The 19,101-nt window shown below is 40.7% G+C and overlaps 1 protein-coding gene across 42 annotated transcripts in view; it reads right to left on the bottom strand.

The window, feature by feature from the left end:
• The window catches only part of LRRFIP1 (LRR binding FLII interacting protein 1), a 101,363-nt gene that overhangs the window by 3,744 nt on the left and 78,518 nt on the right, over positions 1 to 19,101 (bottom strand). For 32 of the 42 annotated variants that reach the window (XM_038182441.2, XM_072041241.1, XM_038182463.2 and 29 more), the window contains 6 exons: positions 17,608 to 17,778; positions 16,550 to 16,642; positions 15,965 to 16,057; positions 14,684 to 14,776; positions 14,086 to 14,227; positions 8,584 to 12,376 (listed from right to left, as the gene is read on the bottom strand). In XM_038182441.2, the coding sequence (XP_038038369.2) occupies positions 9,951 to 12,376; positions 14,086 to 14,227; positions 14,684 to 14,776; positions 15,965 to 16,057; positions 16,550 to 16,642; positions 17,608 to 17,778 (3,018 nt within the window). In that variant the 3' untranslated portion in view covers positions 8,584 to 9,950. Of the gene's footprint in view, positions 1 to 1,708; positions 1,814 to 2,489; positions 2,570 to 3,028; positions 3,147 to 4,048; positions 4,098 to 4,220; positions 12,377 to 14,085; positions 14,228 to 14,683; positions 14,777 to 15,964; positions 16,058 to 16,549; positions 16,643 to 17,607; positions 17,779 to 19,101 lie in introns of those variants that run through there. The other 10 variants (XM_038182470.2, XM_072041257.1, XM_072041244.1 and 7 more) reach the window with 6 other exon arrangements.

Below are 19,101 nucleotides of genomic sequence, written 5' to 3'. Positions count from 1 at the left end.
CAGAGAGAGACATCCTGAAAAAAACACACCTCAGGAGGCAGGTGTGAAAGAAGCTGGTAATATATATACGTATATTTAAAGCTGGTTGCAGTTATTTGGAGAGAACATGAAGTTTGGTAAAAGAACTAACGGGCAGGGCCCAAAGGGTTATGGTGAATGGCGCTGCGTCAGGCTGGCGGGCGGTCACTAGTGGGGTCCCTCAAGGCTCCATTTTAGGGCCGGTACTTTTCAATATTTTTATAAACGATCTGGATGTAGGAATAGAAGGTATTTTGAGCAAGTTTGCTGATGACACCAAACTTGGAGGAGTTGTGGACTCGAATGAGGGTGGAAAGGCCTTGCAGAGGGATCTGGATAGGTTGGAGAGCTGGGCGATCGCCAACCGCATGAAGTTCAATAAGAGCAAGTGCCGGGTCCTGCACCTGGGACGGGGAAACCCTGGCTGCACATACAGACTGGGCAATGAGACGCTGGAGAGCAGCCTAGAAGAGAGGGATCTGGGGGTCGTGGTAGACAACAAGTTGAATATGAGCCGGCAGTGTGCCCTGGCAGCCAGGAGGGCCAACCGTGTCCTGGGGTGCATCAAGCACGGCATCGCTAGTAGGTCAAGGGAGGTGATTGTCCCGCTCTACTCTGCGCTGGTGCGACCTCACCTCGAGTACTGTGTGCAGTTCTGGGCACCACAGTATAAAAAGGACATGAAACTGTTGGAGAGTGTCCAGAGGAGGGCTACGAAGATGGTGAAAGGCCTGGAGGGGAAGATGTACGAGGAACGGCTGAGGGCACTGGGCCTGTTCAGCCTGGAGAAGAGGAGGCTGAGGGGAGACCTCATCGCAGTCTACAACTTCCTCGTAAGGGGGTGTCGAGAGGCAGGAGACCTTTTCTCCATTAACACCAGCGACAGGACCCGCGGGAACGGGGTTAAGCTGAGGCAGGGGAAGTTTAGGCTTGACATCAGGAGGGGGTTCTTCACAGAGAGAGTGGTTGCACACTGGAACAGGCTCCCCAGGGAAGTGGTCACTGCACCGAGCCTGACTGAATTTAAGAAGAGATTGGACTGTGCACTTAGTCACATGGTCTGAACTTTTGGGTAGACCTGTGCGGTGTCAAGAGTTGGACTTGATGATCCTTAAGGGTCCCTTCCAACTCAGGATATTCTATGATTCTATGATTCTAACTATGGTCAAAATCACTCTGAACCACATCTCCTTAGAAGACCAGTGATTTCTTCTAATTACAAACCTGGAGTTTATAACATCCAAAGTAAAGAGCTTCTGGGTGCAACAAGGACACCAAATACGTAGGAATTATTCAGCTTGATCAATGGGGAACCAAGTGAACACTTCACAGTACAGTAACATGCAAAGCTGAGCATCTGAAGGCTGCTTCCAGATTCAAATTGCACAAGAAGCACCTGAGTTTGCTCCAGAGAACCAACTCTGGTACAAAGTGAGGCATTACAAGTCAGTTCAGAAGCAAATGCTGAAATGGCAGTGGGAGTCCACAGTCGTGACTGTTACTCCAGTTTTAGTGCTAGAAGTTTGGTTAAACAGACCAAATACCAAAAAAAAAAAAAAAAAAAGTAGATGTTTATTCTTTGCTACACACCAAGACAGGTAGTTCCTGCTCTAAAACACACTGCAGAGACAAGTCTCCCCTTCTGCAGCACAGACTGACTGCTAGTTTATGACAGTTTACATTTAGTTACCTCTCGCTGTAGTTTGCGTTTCTCTGCTTTCAGTTCATCTTCTACTCTTTCAGCATTTTCAGCAGCAGTTTTGTATCGGGCTACCTGACCTTCCAATCGTATTACCTAAGGGACAAGCAAATTTTCTGAATTAAACAACTGTACAAAAGGAGTTACTCTGAAGCTTTACTCTTAGTTAAGAGTGAAGTTACAGTTTAACGATATCCAGAGAGAGTTGCTAGATTTTATTTAATACAAGGAAGGGATATTTTGAGGAAAAAATACATCAAAGCCTGGCCATGGTAAGTACCTCCAGACCTTTCATACATCTCCATATTTAATACACTTCCAGCAACAGAAAACAGACTAAATATAGACTAAATTTACTAAACATAGCTATTTATGTCAGCAAGAATATTGATGACATACTCTGGTCAAGAGCAGTCACAATTGAGCAGTCTTGTACAAAATCTACATATACCACATCATACACCAGGAGCCATGTAAGAATTGCCAGTAGCTAGGCACAAGAAAGTATTCTGCAGAGTTCTTAAAATGCTTTAAGTAGACATTTGTCTTTGAGAGGTTTTCATTTGGTGAAGACGAATAACATATTCTTTTTCTTATAGATCAATGCAAGCATTTTAGTCTTTGTGATTTAACTTCAACAGCCTTGATGCTGCAACGATCCTGCTTTTTATTTTAAGGGAAGTCACATTAATCAAGACTTTCTTTTTCATAGAATACAATACACTCTTTGCATTCTCACCAAGAGTAAACAAACAACAAACCAGGAACTTACATTCTGCTCCAATGCCGTTATCTCTTGCTCAGACTTTGCTAGTTTAAATTTGAGATCACTGATCTGTCTGTTGGCATCTCCTAAAAGAATCGCAGATTTATAAGAGATGTCAGAACAAATCTTGACAAGTCTCTCGTAAGATTTTCATGCTACATAAATCTACTCAGGACAGCAGGACTGTAACTCTCTTGGGTTTCCTTCTGTATCCGAGCTGGCAGCTAAACCCATTCAGTGCCTAGCAGGTAGGAGCTATCCCCAATCTCATCTGATCACTTTCTGGCCACTCTGAAAGCAGAATTAACCAGGCGTGACAGGGAACTTATGCCGTGGGGAACATATGGGAGATTTCCAATTGCATTCTTGTTCAAAGGATAATCATTCCCTCACCTCTAGCAGAAGTGCATGGCTGGCTCCCAGTTTGAAGCTGCCTTAGAACCGAAGGCTGGTGTTTACCTAGAGCTATGTGTTCATTGCACAGACACATTCTCTCACTCACATGCAGGACACAAAAGTTCTCTTAAAACCAAAATGCAGCTCACTTTGGAGGTCAATCATGTGCATATCTGTCCCATTTTCCAGAACTTCATCTTCTGATTGTGCATTCTCCATCTTGCCATTCTTTTGCTTTTCTTCCAGTTGACCCTTTAATTTTTTAACCTGAAAGACACAAAATAGCTCTTAAAACAAGTACAGTAAAATTGTGGCTCAAGACTCAAGTTCGGTCAAGTGTTATGAAACTTTTAAAAAACTAAATTCCAAAAAATCTTTTGGTATAAAATTTCCTGGAAATTCTTTTGGCAAATAACACCATAGTTTAAGTATCAGTACTTATGCATAAATTCAGGGCCAAGAATAATAAGAGGAAGAATGTTTTATTAAAAAAGCTATAAATGTTCTGTTGGCACATTCATATAAAGCATTCTTAAAAACCCCAAATTGTGATTGATTGTGCAGGAAACCCCAAGGCCAAGGATACAGTCCATAAATGAAAGCACAGGGCATCCTGGAGAGAAACCGATCAGCTAAAATGTTTTGAATAAGGATTATATCCACTATATCGTGGTATTAGTAATAATTACTTTAATTGCATTTTACCCATCTCCTGTAATTCCTCTAACATTCTTTCCAGATTGGTCACTACCCACAGATCCAGCAATTAGGAAGGCTAACTCTTGGACGTAAAGTTTGCTTCTATAATTTCCGGATCATATATATGTTTTTCCCTTGGCCTCACCTAATCCGAAGTATTTTTTCAGAAATAGTCATGACAGAGATTTAGGTGGCTACAGGCAGGAATCTGGAATACTCTGAGCGCCAAATGTGCCTGGTTAGCAACATGAAACAGGCCCCGTGGGTCATCTGTCTCATGCCCTGAGCTAATGCACAGGAGAAAAGACTCAGGGGGAAGCATAAAGTCCTCAGCAAGAACACAGCACATGCTGAAAGACAAGGTTTTGTTTGTTCTATAATCTGTATTAGGGACATTTTTTGTTTCCTGAATCTTTACTGTTTTCATCATACGTTTAGTCAATGCACAGCATCTCAGTTTGTGTGAGATTACCTGGTCTAGTAAGGATTCCCGTTCATCAATGAGTTTCCTCAGCCTCTCTGAAAGAGAAAACTGGAAGTTCAGTGCTGATTTAAGTGAGCCACGCGTTTCAGAGCATATCCGATATGACAACGAATCGTTAAGGTTAGTGAAACTAATGATGAAGGTAGTTATGCACGTACCACAGGAAATGAGGCCACAGACAGGACTGGGAGGGGGCTGCAGCCAGGGGAGGTTATGTCATTCTCACAGAGCATGCTTGTCACGGCAGTAGCAGCACCCAGCTGCATGCAAAGAGGCTAATCTTCTACGTTAGGTTAGCATGCAAGAACTCTAGGGTCAAACACAACTGCAACACAAAATCTCACAGATCTTTACAATTCAACATCATAAAAATACAGTAAACACCTGTAATCACAGCACGTTCTCAACGCTTAAAACCCTCAGTTCTTTTACTAAACAGCATGACAACAACATTGTGTTATCCCCGGCATTATGACCATGAAATCATTTTTATTTCAAACACAGCAGTCTTGTAAAATATTTTCGCTTTTATCCTCCAGAGTAAATCCTCTCAGTCAGACATCAAGAAGGCAATGGGCAATCCAGACCAATGGTTGTGGCGTTAGACTTGAACCTGCAAGTGCTACAGATCAGCACACAGAGGTGTGGGGCATTGATTAATAAAGTACACAGTACAGAATGAGACAACTGGAAAAGAGAAATAGAGGCAAGGAACCAGATCTCTTGTTTCTTCTTTCCTATTAATGCAAAATGTGAAAGCATTTTAGCAAGAACCGTACGCAACGAATCTTTACTCACAATTTTTCAGATCACTAAGATCACTTTACCTCGTCCATTAACAACCTTAGTTTGTTCAGTTACCTCAACAGAAGTACACTGGAACATAGCCTTCAAATGTTCTCATTCGATATATTGACCTCAGACAGGTCTTACTCCACAGCTTTGACACGTGTGTTTATTGTGGTTTTATTTGGTTTACCTGCCTTGCCAGCAAGCAGTCACTGCTCAGAACCAAGCCAGAGGGAGTGCAGAGCTCAACTCCACATCTAAGGTCTTGCCTGTTAGTTATTACATTGTTAAAATCCAAAGGTCACTCATAGGAAAAAAAGACATTTGTAAACTCAAGGAAAGCAATTTATAGGTCACAGACAGAAGAATGCTGGGCTTTTAGCAGGTGGATGGATTTTCATGTTGACAGACAAATATTTTTGAAAAGCTTTGAAAATCATTTTAAAATACAACACGCTGTTATCCTTGTTCACTGTTAAATCCCTAGCAGGCCAAAGTCTTCACCTTTTTTTTTTTTTTCTTGTTCACACATTCAATAAAGAGAATAAACAGTCTGTATCAACCAAGCCATGGGCAAAACTGAAGTTTTCAACTGAAACTCCATCTATTTGGCAGACAGGAGCAGTCCATTACCTAGTAATTCGTGGTAAGTCATTTCTCTCCTGTGTATCCAAGTTCCCACGTACCAGCAGTCATTCTAGAGCACAGAATAAAACCTTTACCTTGTCTTCTGATGCAGTACTCAAATACAGACCCTAAAGTGACATCCCAGTTCAGCAGTTCTACACATTCATTTTGAACCTATCTTTTTTATTAGCTATTTGTAACATGCCCAGCATTGTTACACCTGAGCATTGATGGGGGAGGAAAACACATTCATGTTTTTGTAAACTAACAAGAGAAAAATATCCTTTGAAAGAATAAAACAGTTTCACATACTTATATGGGAAGCTGAAGACAGAAATTCTGTACAAATATGAAGGGGGAAAAATGAAGTCCAATGAAGAAAGCAAGGAGGGCAAATAGTAAAAGGAAAGTCATAGATATTCAGAATGAAGATAGAATTGGGTGTCACAGGTCAGCAGAGATCAAGAAATGAAGTTACATAGGATTAGGAAAGAGAAAAAGGACTGGTGCAGAAGAAAATCTCTAGGCCACTATAAATCTATCCCAAACTCACAGACTCCAAAGAGGCCAAATAATCCACCTTAATCCTAAAAGGAAGTCAGTCATGCACACAGTTGAAATACTTTTATTACCACAACCACTGTTGTGGGGTGAAATACGTCTGCCTAATGAAAGGACACCTCCAGTGCCCAGTAAGGAAGCACATCATCTTCCCCCAGCCTCTCTCCCTGCAAAACCAGCGTGAGCATTCTGGGGTGAACCTTCAGATTGGGTCTCACCATCACTTCTCTCTTCCCTCATGATGGGTATCTGCACCACACTAGGACAGATGACATGCTGGCAGCAGGATTTACAAGATCACAGAAAATATTAGTTTGCTAAAATTGCTGCTTATGTAGAAAAGCTTTCTGCACGCGTAGATAAAAGATCTTCAGTTTCATGTATCCTACAACCCCACAGCAATACATAAAACTTACTTCAGCTTTAATAGATCTTTTCATAAAGCTTTATTTTTGCTTTTAAGAGACATTTTTTTCCAGCAAACCAAGGATCTGAGGGCTTCTAGAGCTATGGGTGGAAAAGAGCAATGTCCTGACTTAGCACATGAAGCAGCTAATTATAACTCCAAAATAAAACAGTCATTATCCATATTTCAAATACAAAGATATTACAACGAATGAAATTACTCTGAAATCAATTAATTAATTACTCTGAAATCAATTAATTAATTGCTCTGAGATTCATCTCAGTGAGATCTAACGTTGGTAAGATGATTTCCAACCTGTTAAGGCACGTGAGCACTCTAAATTACTTGGTAATGCAGTTGATTCAAAGTATTGCTAACTACGGTGCTGCTTCAGTGGCAAAATTGACCTAACATCCCCTAATAGCCCACAGACACTTGATATCTCTTCCTATATTGAGGGAATTGTGGCATGGGAAGCTGCTAATTTTAACTTTAATGGTTTGCATGGTCCAACAGGTAATTAATGTTGATGCAACTGAAAAGGCTAAAGCGTCCGTGGAGGGTGGGAAGGCAAAAAGTGAGGGCTGCGTCCCATGGAAACACACCAACGGCTTGAGGGAGCTGGAGGAATCCAACAGAAGGTGGCACAATATTGCTTCTCTGAATCCATCAACTTATCATGGGTCATTTTAAAAAAAAAAAAAAAAAGAAAAGAAAAGTAAAAAGAAGTCTTGCACATTGTGACCCTGTGCTCACATGAGCTGGCTGCCTCTGCTCAAGACAAACTGGGTAACATTGCAGAATCAGATTCCTGGTTTTAGTTCATCTCATGATTTCTTGGTTTCACTGTAAACTCCCTTAAAAGTTTGAAAGTTATTTTGCTGCCTTTGAAAGTCTAAAACAACGCAAGGGACAAGATGTATCTATTATTGTATCTGTTAGATATCACAGGGAAAACATGAAAAATGGTTTTCAATTACGTAACTTTACGAGGCACCCATCTGGTAGGAATTTCCTCCTGAGACACTGTCCCCTCCCCCTCTCTCTAATGCAATACATTTTATTCAAAAGCTCACTCGCATATAATATTTGATTTAAACTCCGAACACATCATCTTGCAGTTCCTTTTATCTTTAAGATTATTTACCAGAGAGACCTCCCCCCCTCCCTTGATGTGCATATACCGAAGAAGAAAGTGAAGAGCTAAGGAACACCAGGACCACCTCCTTCTCCGTGGTGCTTGCCCAATTCCAGAAGTCAGGAACTGGCTGCCAACACTGGCACCAAGCAGCTAACATTCAAGGGAGGACTTCCAGTACATAAGCTGTTTATCGCCTGCCCATGTTCTTGTTCCTACTGTAGTTTCATTGAGATTTGGCAAGTTACTGCGGGTAAAAGCAGGCACACGGACAGTTAAGACTAGAGTTGTCATTGTTTCTTTCTCTGACTTGCCTTTAAAAGAGGACTTCCCTTATAGATGCTTTTTTACCTTGAAGTGGTAAAAAATAGTTAAAAATAGGTCGCCATTACCTGCCCTTCAACCATCCAGAAGCACTCCTGTTGTGTTTCTAACTCCTGAAAAATATCGGAAATGCTGGCACATGACTAATTTAACTGGAAGTTGATCGTATATCCATCCACAAGGTTAGGTGACGCCTGGCAAGAACATTTAGTTATATATTTAACTGTACTTAACATTTAAATATAAATACCTTTAAAGACTTTCAACATTAAACCATGTATTACAGTTGAACGTGGCAAGGGAAAAATCTTTATTTAAACTCTACTACACGTCAAGGAGAGATAGTTTAAAGATTTGTGACTTTTTAGGTTAGCATTTAGTGTAAACCCTTAATAAACACAACTGCTAATACTTACAGAAACCATACTGAAGCTGTTTTAAATTGGAGAGAAGTCATATGAAAGGAGTTAAAGGTTTATAGTTCTGTCACAGGTGTGCTGCCATGGGTGCCATCGCATCCACTGACCTCAAACCCCAAGGCTGCCTAACGGGACAGCTCTATCTATGCAGCACAATGCAATACATTTAAGAAAGCTGTAGAAATGGTGTTTGTGAAATGATACGGATTTAAAAAAAATATTTATGCAGGTTTATAAACAGTGCTCTGGACAGGCAATTTAAAGTAGAAAATATGTTTATTTCAATTATATACAGCTCAGTACATTTTGATATACATCTTGAAATTTTGCAGTCTGTTTGCAATCCATCAGCTTTGTAACATCAACACAGACAGAACCTTCTACAGCCCCCTCCCGACTGCTCAGTTTGCATTCCCTTTGGATGTTCACTGCTTAACACAACTTATGCAAAACATGCTCTTCCTCCCAAGCACTACAAAAGATGCACAAAATATAGCAGTGAGTCGAAGTGCCTAGTTCAAGCCAACAATTCAAAGTACTCCTGCTTTTCAAAAAGGCTCGGGGGGCTAGTACAGAAAACAACAACAGTCTTTAGTCTAACACCCAGTAAGGACTAAGACATCCAAAGTTATCTTCTCTCCAGAAAAAGAGGAGGAAAGAATTTTTCAGAGGAAAAAAAACATTCTTTCAGAATAATATTTTGGAAATATATATATATATATATATATATAATGCAGTAAGGAATGCAATTTTAAACAAAAACCTTCTTGGAAAAATAAGTATTTTGTAATATTCATAGCTAGACAGTACTGAATAGCAAACCTAAGCACATGTTACAGTGTGTACTGATACTTGCTTAGGAAAAAAAACATGTGAGACATGGTGTAAAAGGCCTATTGTGGTGCAAAGTGCCTAGATGAAGTAAACAATAATATATTTGCTCCTTTTAGCAACCTGCATGCTGTACTTCCTTCAAAATGTGAATTGTTCCTCCAAAGAGTTTAGACTAAGCGCATTCACAGTGATTGATACTTTGGAATATGTCCATATTAGAAAGATACAAAAAGTGGAATGACATTATCTTGTTCCACAGCAACAAAAAATTGGTTCCTGGGCTTTAATCATTCAGCAACAAGTTTCAACATTAGATCTCAGTGTTGCTGAGCTACTGAGTTCCTTCATGACAAGGCGTTAACATACTGTCGATCTAATGCACACGGAAGTACATTCAGATAACCTATCATTAGAGTAGGCTAGAAAGGAGGAATTTCATATAAAAGTTCCTCAGTAGCAGTTATTCACACTAAAAGTACTTTAACTGCAAGATAGACCGCATAGCTCGTTTGTGAAGCTTGCTCTTTTGGTAACATTTAACCTGAGACACAGCAAAACCAAACCCACGCATGATTTTTTGTGGCTAGGTACGTCAGTGAATAACTTAATAGTTGCATCATTACCACTTATACGACCTGGCAGTGTATTATGATGAGAGTTACCTATAAGGAAAAAAAACACCTTAAGAGTATGCCTATATTCCTAAGGCCTGATCTGTTGTGCAAAGTGCATGCTTCTGTACTGAGACTGATCAAATGGCATGTATCTCGTGTAGCCTGAGATTTTTAACTTAGGATATTGTACAGTCATCTCTAGATTTACCCTTACCCCTTCTACCACCTTGCAAATCCTCTTTGCTTTCTGCCCTGTAAGCACTTTCCAAATCCTGTTCTGAAACATCTGGTATTTTTTCCACTTCATTAGAATCTGATGCTTTACTTTCATCTTCCAACACATCGGCCTTCTCATCAGTTTTCAGTGACGACGCTTCCCCTTGCAAGTGCCCTGCTTCTCCAGACTCGTCTCCGTTCTTATGCCGTAAGCTGTCATCTTCAGTCAAGGGGACTTCGGTTTCTATTTCACCAGTTCTTTTTCCAGCTTCACTTGCTTGGGCAGTTTTTTTGACCTCGCCATTTGCTCTATCATCCTCCCCATTCTGTGTATCAGCTTTCTCTCCATCATCAGATTTTTCATCAGTTTCCAGTATCTGTTTTGATTCTTCATCGAAGTCAAATGCATCACCATCATCTTCTAGTTCTTCCTCTGCTTGAGCCTCCAAGCTAACTCGCTCACTCATATTTTCATCCATCTCAGCTTTCTGTGCAAGACAATTATTTGCATCACCCTCAGGAGCAAATCCATCACCGTGGGGGTTTGCAAGCTCTAACTGTTTCTCATCTTCTTTCAGTTTTTCTTTATCAGCTTGGTTTTCACTATTTCCACTAAGATCTACAGTGAACTCCTCTTTAGATTCACTTTCCTCTTGCTTTACTACAGCTGGTGCTTCTCCTTCCTCTTGCTGCACGACAGCTTGTGCTTCACCTTCCTCTTGCTTACCTGCATCCTGTGCTTCACCTTCCTCTTGCTTCACTACAGCTTGTGCTTCACCTTCCTCTTGCTGCACTACAGCTTGTGCTTCACCTTCCTCTTGCTGCACTACAGCTTGTGCTTCACCTTCCTCTTGCTGCACTACAGCTTGTGCTTCACCTTCCTCTTGCTGCACTACAGCTTGTGCTTCGCCTTCCTCTTGCTGCACTACAGCTTGTGCTTCGCCTTCCTCTTGCTCACCTGCATCCTGTGCTTCGCCTTCCTCTTGCTCACCTGCATCCTGTGCTTCATCTTCTGAAGAGCTATTTTTCTCTCCCACTGGATCTCCTGTTGTGTCTTTACTACACTGAACTGTCTGAAGTTCCACCTTTGGTTCTAAGTCTTCCACCTGTTCTGCCCTACTTTCCTCTCTTTTCCCAGACTCACATTGTATTTCCATTTCTGATTCCTGAATTTTGTCATCTAAAACCCTTGGGTCTGAACTGCTTTCCTGAGATGCCATTTCTTTCACAACGTCTGGGCCTGGCTCTGCCTGCTGCAGCACATTTTCTTTCACCTCGGTACCAGAGCCCACAGACTCCGCAGGTGCTTCCTCCTGCTTGCCTGTTCCTGCAGAATCTGAACACACCTCCAGGTTTTCCATCAGTACTTCTTTCTGTCTGTCTTCCTCAGCAGCTTTAAGTTCTGTTTTCTCTTGCATATTCTGTTCCTCTAACAATGCTAAATGAACATCCTCTGAGGAAGCTGGCTGAATGCATGCCTGATCTCCTCCCTCCTCTTTTTCACTTTTATCTGCTGGGACACCACTTTCATGGGACTCCTTCCCCTCCAAACCCACGGAATCCCTTTCTGTTGCCTGACCCTGAGCTGTATTCCCCACCTCATCTTCCTCTTCAGCTCTATCACCTCCCTTCTCATCAGCTGTACCATCAGTGCAGTCTTTGCTTTCAAGGAGCTTTTCCTCCAGCACATTTGTAACTTTGTCCTCAGCACTTTCTTCCACATGCTGGAGTGTCTCAGGGTGACTCTCCACATTCACCTCTTCGCTCAGGGAGCCTGCTACTTCAGACCCTGGTAGCTCTGGCTGGTCAGAAACTGACTCACAGCTGTTAGCTGCAGTGTCAGCTGCTTGTTCCACGTCACTAGCACTCAGTGCATGGCTAGTCTCCACATCCTCTCGTTCTTCCTGTTCTGGAGCAGCTTTTTCCAGTTCATGCTCTGTACCTAAGTCTCTGGGCATTTCCTGAGGACTCTCAAAATCCTGACCCTGCACTGAGCTCACCTCTGAGGTCTGATTTGTCCTTGGATGTGAGTTACAGCATTCGGCCTCCTCGCTAACAGGCTGTGGGGCTGCTGTGTCTGCTGACTCTGCCTCCTTTCTCAAATCATCTGCGTCACTATCATCGTTTGAAGAAGCATTCCCTGACACAGGTTCTGCAAGGCTTTGGTTTTGTTCTGTAAGCCTACTATCTGGTAACATCGCTGTTGACCCGGCATCGGTTTCTTCAATCACTTTTTCTGCCTCTGTGTTTTCATCAGCATGCAATGTCTGTACTTCCTGCTCCTCAGACTCCTCTTTGTGTTCCTCATGCTCAGTATTCTGCAAGATTTCTCTTTTCCCCACATCCTCCAAAATCTCATTTTTCATGTCCACTTCATTGGTTTTGCCTAAAAGACCATTGAGAAAGTTGAAGGGACCACACCACAGCACTTACCTCCCCACTTAAAACCCGAAAGAGAATGAATCAAAGAACAGGTTAATAGAAGATCAGCCTTTGCCAATTATGTGAGGCAAAGCAGCAATTGAATTAGTAAGGGTATGGGTTTGTTTTCTGATCAGTGAAATTCACCACCACCACCCTCTCAAAGCAAGGAAAGTCTCCAGTGCTGGCCTGTGTTTTTGTAAATTAAAGGATGTTTGCTCTTGGCTGTGTGAATTACAGCTCTTGTAGATGAGAACAACTTTGTTTCAAGCAGTGCAATTTAACAGTAATACTTGCAGATGGAACGCTAACACGAAAGATAATGCTTTCTCAACAATATTCTCTACAACTTCAACCCTAACACCACTCTGTGCATGCAAGAGTGTGTGTCTGATGCCAGTATGATGAAGTGATTGCAGATTACCCAGTAATATTTTACTCCTAAGATCATAAACAGGCATCATCAGTGTTTATGTGGATATTCCAAGGACTGCGAATATAAAATCCGATTGGCAAGCAAATGTTTTAGTTGTTTAACATTACCAACACAGATCAAAGATCAAGTACTTAGTGCCCCTTAGAGCCACTTCATCCTCTCAAGGGAAAGGGACTTGTGTTTTTTTGTTTTTCTTTTTAAGCACTGTTTCTTCCAACGTTATTTAGGAGCAACAGGTATTAAAACAATGTTTTTTGTGTGGCTTCAGCAGTTAGCTTTTGGGTCTATGGTGTACCTGCTTCCAAAAAACAAAACAAAGCAAAACAGAACAAGGAGAGATAGAAAACATTGCATGTAAAATTTGCCCTTACCTTGGTTTTGGTGCTTCATATTGTTTCCACACAAAAATTGAGTGAGGAAAAAGCAGCCAACAGCCGAAAGCAAGATAACTTGCACTTGCAATGGTTGGCTGCCTGTTGCTATTTACTAGTATGTCATTTTAGAGCAGCAAGAACAAAAATGATTTCCCTTTCGTTCCACTAGTATAGTAGCTCTCTGAGTGATCATTCATCCTAACTGCCTAAGGAGGAAGTTTTTTTTTTGTGAGCCAGATTTCTGCTTCCTAACACTATCCATCTCACAGTCATGTTCTTTGAATATAATGGCATTATTCCTGTTACAACAAGTACAGATGTTGAATTGGTAACATTAACTGCTCAGCAGTACTAGATACCAAGAACAATGAATTCATGCACTAGTGTTTTTTAACAGTGCCCAGCACTGTTCAGCAATCATTGATAATTTTCAGGTATATAAATGAACCAGCGTACAAGTTCTTCATGTAAAACTGAAATGTTTTTATTTTGATTCTTTAAAGTCCGTGCAGAAAAATATTGAGCAACAGCAGGATTACTCTGGGACAATTTTCAAACTCAGGGTTTGAATAGTAATCTGAATGATTGCTACTTATCTATAATATGTAATATTTGTATTCTCGTCCTTTGTCACCTTGAATGGGGAATGAAGTTTGCCTTTGCAGGAAACTGCACAACATACTTGGAGTGATAATAAATATCAAGCAGAAAAATGCATAATGTGATGTGATGCACAAGTGATTGAACAAGTAGCATGCTGCGCGTGATGTGTTAATTGTCCCACTAACAAATGCCCAAACTCCAAGCAAAGATGAATGAGTAGACAGATGGACAGAAAGGTAGGAAAGAATATGCAGCACTTACCTAACATCCCGTCCCCTGCTGTCTTTAACGCCTGCGTTGTGCCTTGAGCAGTTTTGGAAGAATCCAAGTGTCTTTCGTTATCAAGTATGTCAGATGTCTCCCCATTGGTAGCTACGTCAGAGTCTGGGATTATTCCATGTTTCTACGGAGAAGCAAAAGCAACACTTTAAAGCCTGCTGCTCGATCAGATGTTCTTGTCTTTGACATTCTGAATAAACAATCACTTCAATCACTCCATTAAAAATGGCTGGAAGTCAGAAAATAGCACAGAATATTACAGTTCTCTGATTAGCCAGCATCACAGAAAGCTTGTGATACCAGCTCTTTTTGTTTATTTTTAAACTTAAATCTGCTGCTTAAAGTGTTCCTCGGAGATGCGTCTCCTATAAAAGCAACAATTTAATACTGAATGTTATGGTCTATACTAAGAGCTCACAGTCGATCGATATTAGGGTGAAGGACTATCAGAAAATTCCCGAACTGGCAACTTAGGAAAATAGAGTCCTTGGTACTGAGCTGGATTCATTTTTTCTGCAAAAACGTACAGGAGGTAAAAGTCAGCAGTTAAATACAAGTTTTTCTTATTCCTCTTGCATACCTTCAGTTGCTCCTTCAGCACAAACACTTCATCTCTAAGGTCATCCCGCTCACTCCTTAGGGAATCAAAGAAATCTTTCTGCCTCTCTAACGCCTGAATTCCCAACACAAACAGAGGGCGAGGAGATGTGAAGAAAGGAAGGAAGACAAGTAAAGAGCATGAAAAGCAAGTGTCAACAAGAATGAGCAGATTTAAGATATTCAGAGATTCATGGAAGTGGCATGTGTGAAAAAGGTAAAGTTCACAGATTAAAGAATTGAGTTTACATACACACAGATAAGCCTCAAATCCAAGAAATTCACAGCTTATTCAATAATCAGGCAGTCCCAGGAATTCCTACTGAAGACACTCAAAGTCCGAGCTTCCACAAAAAATCCTTCAAAGGAGGATTCACTTTCCATTCTTATCTGCTGGATGAGTTAATTCATATCCAGCATACATGCTGAAGTAGTACGCAAGTCCCATGTGCTAACAGAAGAGCATGAAAGCAGGCCTGACATTTTAATAGTCTATTATGGGTTGTTAATTTCATGGGTTACTGTAATAGGTGCAGCACGTTTCAATTAACCAGAAAACTGCCAATAAGCTATCTTTAAACTCTGGGATGTACCATGTGCAAGTGCAAATGTTAGTACTGAACCCCCCGATATTTCTCTATAAACGCACAATAACTAAAAATCACACACTTTAGTTTCAAATTGCTAGAAGTTACTGGACATCACAAACACGTATGAACTGCCAGATTTCTTTCCCCTTCTAAATTCAGAAAGTCTTCCATGTTTGTTGTTGAAAAGAAAGCCATGCTTTTCTTTAAGAGTGGGTTTGTATTTGGCTTTGACAGGAGGTGGTGGGAAAGGATGAGAAACAAGGGAACGTTAGAGACTTTCATCCCCAAAGGCCACAAAGAGCTCTGTTACTTCTTAATCACACTCCGGTTTCTGCTCAGTCTGCAGATTAAACCTGAATAAGCAAAAAGTCAGTGCTGATGGAATTGCATTATAAATAGCACTTCCTTTCTCAATATAGCATACACAAACGGAGCACCACAGCAGATAAATTATCCCAGGTTTTGAAATCTGACCAGCTGCTAGGTTTTTCTTGGATTTTCTAATATTGAACAAAGACAAAGTTTACTATTTGCTAGTTCACTGGCAATATACTAAGACAGCCACACCAAGCAAAGCCACTGAGGAGGATTTTCTTCGTGAGGTTTTACAAAAGCAGTATCAGCTCAAGAACACAATGCCATTCTGAAAACATTTCAGGAGTTGACAGTCCTACCCCTATTTTTTTGTCTTTCCACTCTATTGTCTCCTGAAGATCAGAAATTTCCCTGACATAGCTCTGCTGTTTCTGTTGCAGCTGTTGGATTTCCTGAGAGACAGGAGCAAAAGAAGAAGACAGAAAGCAGATAACAGGTTAACAAAGATGGTCAAGATTGCAGTGATGTCAAAGAATGAAAAAAGTCAGGTGCTGAAGTAAAAGGTTATCTACATACACAATTTCATGGTTTCTGACATCTCAGCTAAATCTACACTTCTGAAGACAATCTTACTATTCAAAGGTGACTTACAAAGTTAGATGGTTCCATGTTTCCTCTACATCTCCACTAACAGCTGTCGAAAACACAGCTTATTTCATGTTATGGACAATGAAAAAAGGAAATCTATCTTCAGATAATACTTTTGAAAGTCTTATTTCTGTTAGTCAGTTCTAAACCTGTTTGGCCTGAAACACGAGTATTTCTTCAGGTGAGAAATTTGAGTAGGGAATAAAATTCTCTATGCCTCACCTTCTACACACCTAACTGGGAACACACCAATCAAAGTCATTAAACAACAACAACAACAAGGTGAAGTTACTTACTGCAAGCATTTCTTCTCTTTGCTTCAAAGCCTCTTTGACTTCCATGAACTGAAACTGCAATATGCTATGAGCATGCTTCTCTCTCTCAAATTCCTGTGAATGAAATATTCATGAGGTTTTTATTGATCAGAAATAGCATCCAAGAAAAACAGAAGAAATTAAGTCCTAGCACAAAGAAAATGCTTGCCACAATTCAATTCCTGAATATGCTTCTAATCACAATCCCAAAAGAATACTTTTTTTTTTTTTTTTTAAGTCTGTTCTGTCATTTTTCCAAGAAATTATTATTCCACCAAATACGGAAGTGACAGACTTCATTTAGGCAGTTTCACAATTTGAGCAGCAGGCTGCCAGTGAGTGGCTTATACACCCAAGTCCTAGTGACTTCACAGAAGAATGGATGGGAACGCAACCTGCTCTTTTGACATAACGCACTAAACAAGTTAGGTAGAAATTAAGGAGTTAAACAAAAAAACACTACCAAATCTTCCAAAAAACATGTGTTTCACAGTGTGCTATAGTGAAATGTCCCCAAGCTAAAGAGCTGATTCTGAGAAGCTAGTAGGCCACAGGTTTAACACCAACTCACTAGGTGTTAGAGATGTTGAATTCACATAAAGCAATTCAGCACTCAGCCACATAGCTGCCTGAACTACGTAAACTGCACAACTCTCTTCTGAAGAGAGATTCATGCATTAAAATACTCTGGAAGTAAAAAAAAAAAAAAAGAAACCTCCAGAAGTCACTCTGAACAAAACCTTTGAATTCAGTTCAAAAATGGAATGTCAAAGGACATATGATACTATCAGCATATCCTTACCATATAAAACATTTTTTTACCTCTTCAGAAATTGCTTTATAAAACAGACATTTCATTAAAAAGTTTGTTTGTATGACCACAAACACATAGCACGCTGCTACTCCACTCACTTTAACATTAACTAAACCAAAAATTATTAAAAGTCTTGAAGAGTAATTTGGCTGTCTCCTCCCAAAGTTGTCTGCCCCCCTCCCCAAATCCTTCGCAGTTAAATAACATGCCACAGCTAAATACCTACTTTACTTTTTTCTTCATATTGCCTCCTGGATTCTGCCAGCTGTTCTTCTAACTCTAACAGGGCATCCTTCAGGGTATCTACTTGGTACATGAAATTTGTTTTTTCATTGTCTAGTTGAGCATTTGACACCATAGCCTTTTTATATTTCTCTTCAACTTCGGCTAAAGAGTCCTGCAAAGAATAAACATCCACAGTCAGAGGTCAGTTACACACACTCTGCCAGCCAAGACCTTGAACAAGAAAACAAAGTGCTAAACCACAAACCTCCTGAGCATTCCTGCTGAAACCGGTGCTAACCACGCGCAGGAGAGCCTTACCAACTGTCCCAAGGTGAGGATAACCTCCCTTGTGTTTCCGCAAGCCTTCTGGTAGCAAACAAGAAACCTTACCTTCGGATGGATAAAATGCTTCCTGTTCTCTGCCGCTTCAGCTCCTGCTTTCTCAGGGTTTTCTTCCTTCTCCCTCCTCCCCCTGCCCCTGCACATTGGCAGCTCAAAGCAGCTGCTGAAGATGACAAGTTGGATTTTTTTTTTTTTTAAAGGTAAACTGGCCTTGATTTAAGATCAGTTTAGGTAGTGCAGCATTAATGAGCTAGGCTTTAACCTAAGGTGGTTTAGCAGTCAGCTCACACAGATTTCAGGCATCCTTTCAGTGTGAGGTAGGAGACACTAAATACACCAACTCAGGAATTGGGATTTGCAGTGAAAGCTGCAGTTTTTGTGACTTGATGCATCATTTTTCATTAGGTTTCCTATATCGCATTCCCTCTTTACAAATTCACTCTAAGAAACAACCCCCATTGCCTTGAAAACCCTCCCCATCCATGTGAAACAAATATAAGATAGTGAGAGGTTTATAACAACGACAAAAAGCTCTGGGTCATCTTCCATGCCATGCAGTCAAACTTGCAGTGTTTGATTTTAAACCAGAAATAAAGGACGTACGTAGGCAAAACAGTGCAAATATGCAAACACGTTGGTATTTCAGTTCACACATCAAGCAGTTTCTCTTGGGACTTCAGTAATATTAGAATGATGCACAGAGTAGAGGTGAGATTCATATAACTCCCTTTCCAGTCCATAAACAGAACAGGGGATGAGAGTGATGAAATGATCACAGAAATTAAGCCTGAATTGGTTTAGTTTGTTTTCTATTGACAAATAAGAGAATTTGTCTTCAGACCCGTATAAATTCATGTTCTTAAACACAAATTGTGTTTTGGTGCACTTTCCAGCCTAAGTATTAGAAATATTAAGCACAGGAAAGCAGTCAGAATTTGGCACCAGTGGTGGGACTGAATATCAGAAACGAGCTGGAAAGGAAGTATATGCAAATAAGAAGTTAACTCCTTCAGCATGCTGAGTTTTGTTTTATTAGCATCAGGTTCCACCACAGCACTGAGCTATCCCTGGACATTAAGCACACTCTTTTACACCAAACCAAAGCCAGAATTAAAGACCACCTTTGTAACCCAGTGTGGCTTAGGTACAAACC

The sequence above is a fragment of the Anas platyrhynchos genome, chromosome 7 (assembly GCF_047663525.1).
Source record: "Anas platyrhynchos isolate ZD024472 breed Pekin duck chromosome 7, IASCAAS_PekinDuck_T2T, whole genome shotgun sequence".
Classification (NCBI taxonomy): Eukaryota; Metazoa; Chordata; class Aves; order Anseriformes; family Anatidae; genus Anas; species Anas platyrhynchos.
Note: the sequence above shows the minus strand (reverse complement) of the source record. Positions and strands in the feature narration are given on the sequence as shown.